The sequence below is a fragment of the Mercurialis annua genome, linkage group LG1-X (assembly GCF_937616625.2).
Source record: "Mercurialis annua linkage group LG1-X, ddMerAnnu1.2, whole genome shotgun sequence".
Taxonomy (NCBI): Eukaryota; Viridiplantae; Streptophyta; class Magnoliopsida; order Malpighiales; family Euphorbiaceae; genus Mercurialis; species Mercurialis annua.
In genome coordinates, this window is record NC_065570.1 from 54,873,072 (window position 1) to 54,880,784 (window position 7,713).

At 36.4% G+C, this 7,713-nt stretch overlaps 1 protein-coding gene across 1 annotated transcript; it reads right to left on the reverse strand.

Moving 5' to 3' along the window:
• Positions 1-2,680: 2,680 nt before the first annotated feature.
• Positions 2,681-7,281, reverse strand: LOC126656435 (phosphatidylinositol 4-phosphate 5-kinase 1). The gene is made up of 8 exons (XM_050351013.2): positions 5,704-7,281; positions 5,408-5,572; positions 5,057-5,222; positions 4,774-4,884; positions 4,490-4,683; positions 4,265-4,395; positions 4,084-4,177; positions 2,681-3,538 (listed from the first exon to the last, which is right to left on the reverse strand). The coding sequence occupies exons 1-8, from the start codon at positions 6,936-6,938 to the stop codon at positions 3,229-3,231; spliced, it is 2,406 nt and encodes an 801-aa protein (XP_050206970.1). The 5' UTR covers positions 6,939-7,281; the 3' UTR covers positions 2,681-3,228.
• Between the last annotated feature and the right edge of the window lie 432 nt (positions 7,282-7,713).

Consider the following 7,713-nt stretch of genomic DNA (forward strand, 5'->3'; position numbering starts at 1 on the left):
TCATTAGTTAACTGTTAGTAAGAAAATAATATATTATATATACCCACTAAGATTTAATAATTGTACCAATTAATTTTTTATTTTAATCATATAATGCACACTTTATTAATGTCTTTGAAGATTAGTTGCTTAACAAATCACGAATTTTAATACGAACTTTCAATTTAAACAATGTTGGACACCGATATTTAAATTTTTGAAATTCGAAACTCCAAGCAATTTTCTGTCAAAAAAATTTAATATAGGTGCCGGAACAATATTTATTCAAATGTTCATATTAGCATTGTTTTATGAAAAATCATGCGGTATTCCGAATTGTGTATAAAATTGCATAAAATAATAGTTATTCAATTTTAGAGACGGACCTGCGGATATAGTATGAGGGGCATCTGCCCCCTAATATTTGGTTTTACAAAAAAGGCCTAGAAACTTTTTTTTGTAAGTATAGAGTCAATTTTATACAAAGACCCTTTCAGAAGAAAAATAATTGTACGATTAAGCTCTCCATCAAATTGCAATTCCGGTCCTGGTCAATCTGATGTGGCATCAAATTGCAATTTCGTACATTTATTGGAAATTAATTTTTGTTTTCAATTTAAAATATATGTTTGACGTTTATGCTTTTAAGGCATGTGGGGATTTAATGGAAATTACAAATGGCAAGGCCTTTCTAAGCTTTCCAAGCTATAGCAAATAGCAATATATCTATATATATTATATATACCCCATTACAGATATTGGGCAGGTCTATTGCTGCAACTCTCCATTTACACGTCAATTTTGATATTTGTACACTCACCTTCCAATTTGGTCCCTCTTATCCTATGTTTGTTTCGTGAGAAATTCGTTCAAAAAAAATTCAAGAATTTTACTTATTGGACTATATTTTTGTTACTTGTGAAATAATACTCCCTCCGTCAAATAGAGTTGTCCACTTTATCTTTATTACACAGTTTTTTTTTTAAATAATTACTGTTAATGAATTTTGTAAAATTTTCTTTACTTTTTTTGTCATATCTATTTAATATGGAGACTACTTACAATTTACTTTCAATTTACCCATTAGTGGATATTAAATAGGGATAATATAAGAAAAATTAATGTAAAAATTAATTATTTTTTGAAAGTAGACAAGAGTTTTTAGACAAAAAAATTTCTCGAAGGGGACAACTCATTGGGACGGAGGGAGTATAAATTTTTCTAATTATTTATTTATGTAAATATAATCTGGAATTTCTTCACCAAATCCTTTAAAAGAAATTGCACACAGTAGAAACGGCACTCTTTTGTTTAATAGGTTTTCTCCATTGTCTTTTTTTAATAATTGAATTAGAAAAATCATTACTAAAAAACTTTGTACGTAAACATACACATGTGTTCTTGAAGAGATAATATAAATTACTGCTTCGGAAAATTCACCTAATCGTTTGACTATAGTTTTGCCATAGTATTTAATTATGGCTAAACTTGGTAATCAAGATTTGTGACCAATTACGGCTAATAATAAGAGTTGTTAGATCTAAGAAGTACACCAGAGCAGGGAGTAATTAAGGGAAAGTGTAATTCTCAAACCAAAAAAAAATTAAGGGAAAGTGTTGCAGCATAAGCTAACCGCGAAATAAAATGAAAAAAATTTCGTAACTCGATCATGCGAAAGTTATATATATTTATATTTAAATTCTAACTAAAATACTTCACATAATTTATTTATTTTTGTACATGGTCTATGAGGTCTTCTGAACGGGTCTTAATTATGAGACGACACATTTAAGTCTTTTACATTCAGAGTAATCCCTATCCGAATAGTATAAGTCCCTTGCGGGAGGCAAACTTTGTCCCCAAACTTTAAACGTCTGCATACATGAGTACGGTTTGAACCCACAACCTCACTTAAATTAAGAGAGCATCTTAACAACTCACTTGCGCCTTGCAATTACACATAAATATTTTTACATGTATTCCAATAAGTAAAATTCTTCAACAGCCACGGTTTAAAGGTGCAATCTGTTTTATTTGTGATTCTTTTACCACGGCTTGCACCATGGCATTTCAACACGTCATATGGCGCTATCTTATTGCAAGAAGAAGAAAATATTTTAATTTCACCTGATTTGCACTAGGGCAGTAATAGTTCAACAGTCACGAATTTGCTCCAAGATAAAGAAGTGATTGCAATGAGACAATAGAAGGTCCCGGAAAAGAGGAATGGGAGAACTAACATTCCAAAGAGAAACCAAAACAAACCAGTGTTTTGTATGGTAGGATTCCCTACACCCATCACCACTGTCACACACTTTGACCTCTCCCAATTCCAAAAATATAAATATTTTAATTTCTACCCCCTCCCAATGACCCATACAGCATACAATCACTAAATTGCCCTCCCAAATACACCCTCCGAGGCTCCAAATGATATTGAAGATGCAGGGTACTAGTAGTACATTCTTTTATTCAGTAAATAAAAAAGATTCAGCAGTAATAAATTAAAGTTGGTAAACAAAGTTAAAAGAAACAGAAGCCACCACGTCTTTCTCATATACTTACTTTCTCTTCTTTTCATGCTTTATTATTTTAAGTTTTCACTGCAAATTATAAAGCAACCCAAAATAGACCCCATTTCCATACATCGCACACATATTCAAACGTTTCTTTTTCTCTTTTTTTTTTTGTAAGTCCAACATAAATAAATAATATAAATATAATATATCCAAGAAATTTCATAATACTATCAATTTCTTTTTGTTTTAGGTTCTATTAAACTGTACAATTTCTTATTCCAGGTCCACCCCCCATTTGTTTTTTTGAATCTTTCTCACTGGGAAACATTTTCCCTCTTCCCTATACCTATCTTTCAAATCTTCACAATTCACAATCCTTAGCTTGCCTTGCCTCCCCACAAAATTTTCAGAAAATGTAATCAGAAAATTAAAAAAATAATGAAAAAAATTCACCCCCTGAATGTACACATAAGCTTTTTCTCCCTTCCATCTTTATGGCTGATCATCAAAATTCAGCCTGCAACACCACCTTAAAAAACTCGCCCGTCAAGGTCTAGGTGGAAGTCGAGCTCTCTTAAATATTATAGCTCATCCTACTGCTGGATGGCCGGGAATGGCAATAGTTCCTGCATTTCTACCCTTAAAAAGGTGCAGCTGCTCGGATTCAAGCAAAATCCATGTTAAGTTATAGCAGACTGGTTCTTGCAATTTCATCGGCGTTTTTTAGTTTCTACCTGTCTTCTATAAAAATTCTCCCAATGAAATCCCTAAATCTTTTCGAGTAGAGTTTGGGATCTACTGCCGAGATTGAGGTAGGGTCGGCCTGTAACGATTTGTAAGCATGCTCTAATTTCTTGCTAATATCATAGTCTTGTAAGATATCAATGATCCCAAAATAAAGGACTACTTCATATATCTCACCATTTCTTGAAGGGGTCAAATGACTAATCCCACCAGGGGTGTACTGATCAAAATCACTTCTCCGTGCCATTCGATCTGCTCTTGCTGGCATGTTCGCTCCTAACCGAATCAAAGGTTTCCTGTTAAGAACACATTTCAACTCAGTACTTGCACATCATCTACATAATTATAATTGAATACAGATCACAGAATCATGCAACAGAAAAACCAAAAAATGGTTGCGGAAGAAACAAAAACACCGGAAAATGGTTGCGGAAGAAACCAAATATCAGAAAATGCTTGCAGAAGAAACTGTTTCACAGATCATATACCAAATATATTCAAACAAAAGAAGAAAAATCAAGCAACTTCCTTCGCTCTTATCAAGCAAGGCACAGGACCACCCAGCTTGTACAAGCCCCACAGTTTGTAGGCTTGTAGCAATACAAAACAAGCCCTTTTTTATTATTCTATTAAAAATTATAAACTGAATGACAAAAACAATGAGCTACCTATTCATGCCCAAACCAACAACACTCAACCACATGCCTTTGCAATTCTTAGTTAAGTGACGTGAATAATTACAATTCAGCCTTCAATAGAGCAAAAGCTATTATATTTGTCCCTAGGAATAATTTTAGCCAACATAGTAAATGAGTCAAAACAAGATGGAACAAGAAAATACCAGCCAGCTAAAATCCGATCTCTGTCTTGTAGCTCTGCTTCAAGGAATCGGCAGCCACGCATGAACTTCTCGTTTTGATACGAGTCATTATCTCCTGCATGTGATGTGATTTCAGCAAGCGAACTACGGACCTTTCGCAGCTCTTTTAGAATAAAAATAAAGGCATAATATTAACAATTACCAGAGCGCAAAACAAAAGGTGAAAGTCCCATTTTCTCATAAGTATTATCATCACGAAAATGTAGGCCAACCAAGAGACTGTAATCCATAATTCTCTCGGCTTCTAAGAACTCACAATCCCGGTTAATTTGCCTGCTTATTATTAAGAAGGATGTTAGAAAAATTCTACAGAAATGACACAGATGTACGCTAACGAGTAAATGCCATTCAAAATCAACGCACTTACTTGATTAGCTCCTGGTACCAATTTTGTTGAAGACGAAAAACAAAATTAAGATCCAGGTCCTTGAGAGTTGTGGTTTCATCAATCTCTCCCTCAGACTTATCAGTTGTGCGGCCATGGGATGATCCTTTCAGGTCAAATCTCCTATGTATTCGATACTCAGAGCAAAACAGATTGCCCATCACAATGAAACGGGTCTGAGGTTCAAAAATAACAAACAATCAGTCTAAGAATAATGCTGCATTATCAAAAATAACAGTTGCAATAAAACACTTTCCACCCCATACCTTCTGCCCACCAATTGGTTTAACACAATGAACACCGAAAAATTTAGTCACCAATGAGTTTTCATACCGACAAACATGTCGGTAATAACTGTGAAGCATCCTGATTAGCACCTAATCAATGGTAAGCAGATCATCAGAATAATTGCAATTTATTTTAGTGAAGAAAGTTCAGTGGAGACTAGGTCACAAGAAATTTACCAATTTCCTTCCTGAACAATTGACATTTCATGCCTCCCACTAACTTGAAATTTAATAAAAAGAGTCAACCAAGTTGGCAACTAACCTTGACTTCAGATTTCTTTACTGTCTTAATCATGAATCTGTCATCCTGAGTAAGGTAAAAGAAACTTCCACTCTTCCCGGGAGACGACAGCTCTCTAAGGGCATCATTTCCGCAAATAGCTAACATGTAATCAGCCGTATCCACATGGAATAGCTCCCTCAAATGTCTAATGCAAGCAAGATGAGAAAAAGAATAAGGGAGCAATATAGGATCACAATACCTCTATAATGCAAAAACAGATAAAAACAACCATCCAACCTAAGACAGCAGCCGAGATGAATATTCAAATAATACCATATTAATTAAGACTTAAATCAATAGAGAAGAAAAATACAAAAGTACCACGTATACCTAAAAACCGTAGGACAATAATCCTTCCATCGAAACTCAAAGGATTGATGTGGAGGTGTAATCTTAGATCCTTCAGCTGGAAACCTTGTCCAGAACTTCTCTTTTGGATCAAAATCACTTGGCTTCAAAGGTCTTAAAATCTGGGCATGCTTCCCAACAGAATGCCTGAATAAATACAATCAGAGTACCAGAATCAAAATCGAGCTCCAATAAAGCACCTGAAACTCAATATCTCAGATTATAATTACATAAATCCAGAACCTCATAACATAGCAATCACATAAAAGCATAATTACCTGATACCCAACTGAAGATTTAGCATCAAATCGTAATTCTTATGCCCTTTAGAAATGGTTACACCCGGTTTCTTAACTTCACCGCCACTAAAACAGCATGGCCCTCTTTTAAACTGCCTAATCCCATCTCGATCCAACGACCCTAACCCTTCTCTGTAAATCATAGAGGCTTCAACAGTATCAATAATATCACAAGTAATATCGCCAGCTTCACCGTCACTTTCCCATATACATATTCTGGGAAAATTTACCATAGTACCGCTCCCTCTTGCTCCATCCACCGAGGACCTCTTCCTCGTGGCGGCCGGAGCAGGCATCACCAAATCAACATCTTTACCATTTCCAGGATAAAAAGTACCATTCAAATCATGACCCGGAAACTCCTTATTACCACCGCTGTTATTACTGATATTCCAAGTACCAACATAACAGCTACCATCCGGCCAAGTAAAAACTCCATTCCCTTTCGGCACCCCGTTCTCCCATTGCCCGTCGTAACGATTTCCGTTAGCCCAAATCAGAACTCCACGGCCTGAAATGACACCGTTTTTCCATTCACCGTCATACACATTCCCGTTTTTCCAAACGTACCTTCCTTTACCATCTTGCAAATTCTTTTTCCAGGTCCCTTCATAAAAATCCCCATTCGCATACCTTTTCTGCCCAAACCCGTGTTTCCGATCCCCGTTCCACGAACCGCGATACGTGTCTCCATCGGATCCGATAAACGTACCGAAACCTTCCATCCGACCCGACTTAAATTCGCCTTCAAATGTGGCTCCTGATGGCCATGAAAACTTCCCTTTCCCCGAAGCTTTCCCCCGTCGCCACTCTCCTTCATACATGCAGCCGTCGGTCCAGAGGTACTTACCCGATCCGTGCGGCGCGTTAGCCGTGAACGACCCGGTATAGAGATCTCCGTTGGGGAGAAGTTTTTCCACTGAAGTAGTGGAGCCACCACCGGCGGTGGTATCAAGTCCGGTGGGAGTAACTCTGCGGGTGGCAGACTGAGATCGGGTTCGGTTACCTAAAATGGGCTGAGGTGGGAGCTGAACCGGAATGGGAACAGGAACCGAGACAACAAGTGGAACCGATTTAGTGATTTGTTTGGTGTCGGGAAGTAAGACAAGAACCTTATCCTGTTGTTCTTGTAATTCTACTGATTTCTTCTTCTTAATGCTTGAAACGACGCTGTCTTGGCTCGTCTCGTCAACAACTATTACTCCTTCGAGCATTTTGTTTGGCTCATAAAAACACTTTCCTCTCTTCTATCAGTATTCTTGCAGGTTCGATTTTCAGTTACAGTTACAAATGATGACAGGTGGTCGGAGATGTAGAAATGGAACTGCCGGAAAATAAAAGCATTTCCGGCTGAAGGTTTCACTTCTCTCTCTAGAAAGGTTCGGAGTTTCAGATTCTTGGGTTTCTCTCTCTACAATGCTTCACTTTATTTTCTTTTCTCTTTCTATGGTATGTTTTGGGGAAATAGAAGCAGGCACTGTGAGAGATAAAGATAACCAAATAAAGGAAATACAGAAATCTTATTTTTATTTATGGAAATTATATATAATTATAATTATAAAAATAAAAAGGCGAAAATTACAAAGAGGGAAGAGACTAGAGAGAGGGTGTGATGAGCCGGCTTTTGCCTCGGGAACGTTGCTAAATAACTATGCTACAAGTAAATTTACATTCACTATTTTTATTTGAAAAAGACGAATATATCCTTACTGTTTGTGTGTAACTACAAATGTACACAATAAACATCTGGTTCCATTCTGACGTGACGGAATCGCTTTCAAATCCCAATTCAAGATCATTGCGTAATTCCTTTGCTTACCCTTTTTGTTTGGATTTATTTACATCTCAGTGCCATTTTATTATGGCCGAAGGTACAAAAAAACCCTCGTAGTTTTTCAAAAAGTACAAGACAGCCCTTTAACTTTTTTTGGTACAAATCGACCCTTAAACTTTTAAAATTGAACAAAAAAACCCTTCCGTCCAAATTCT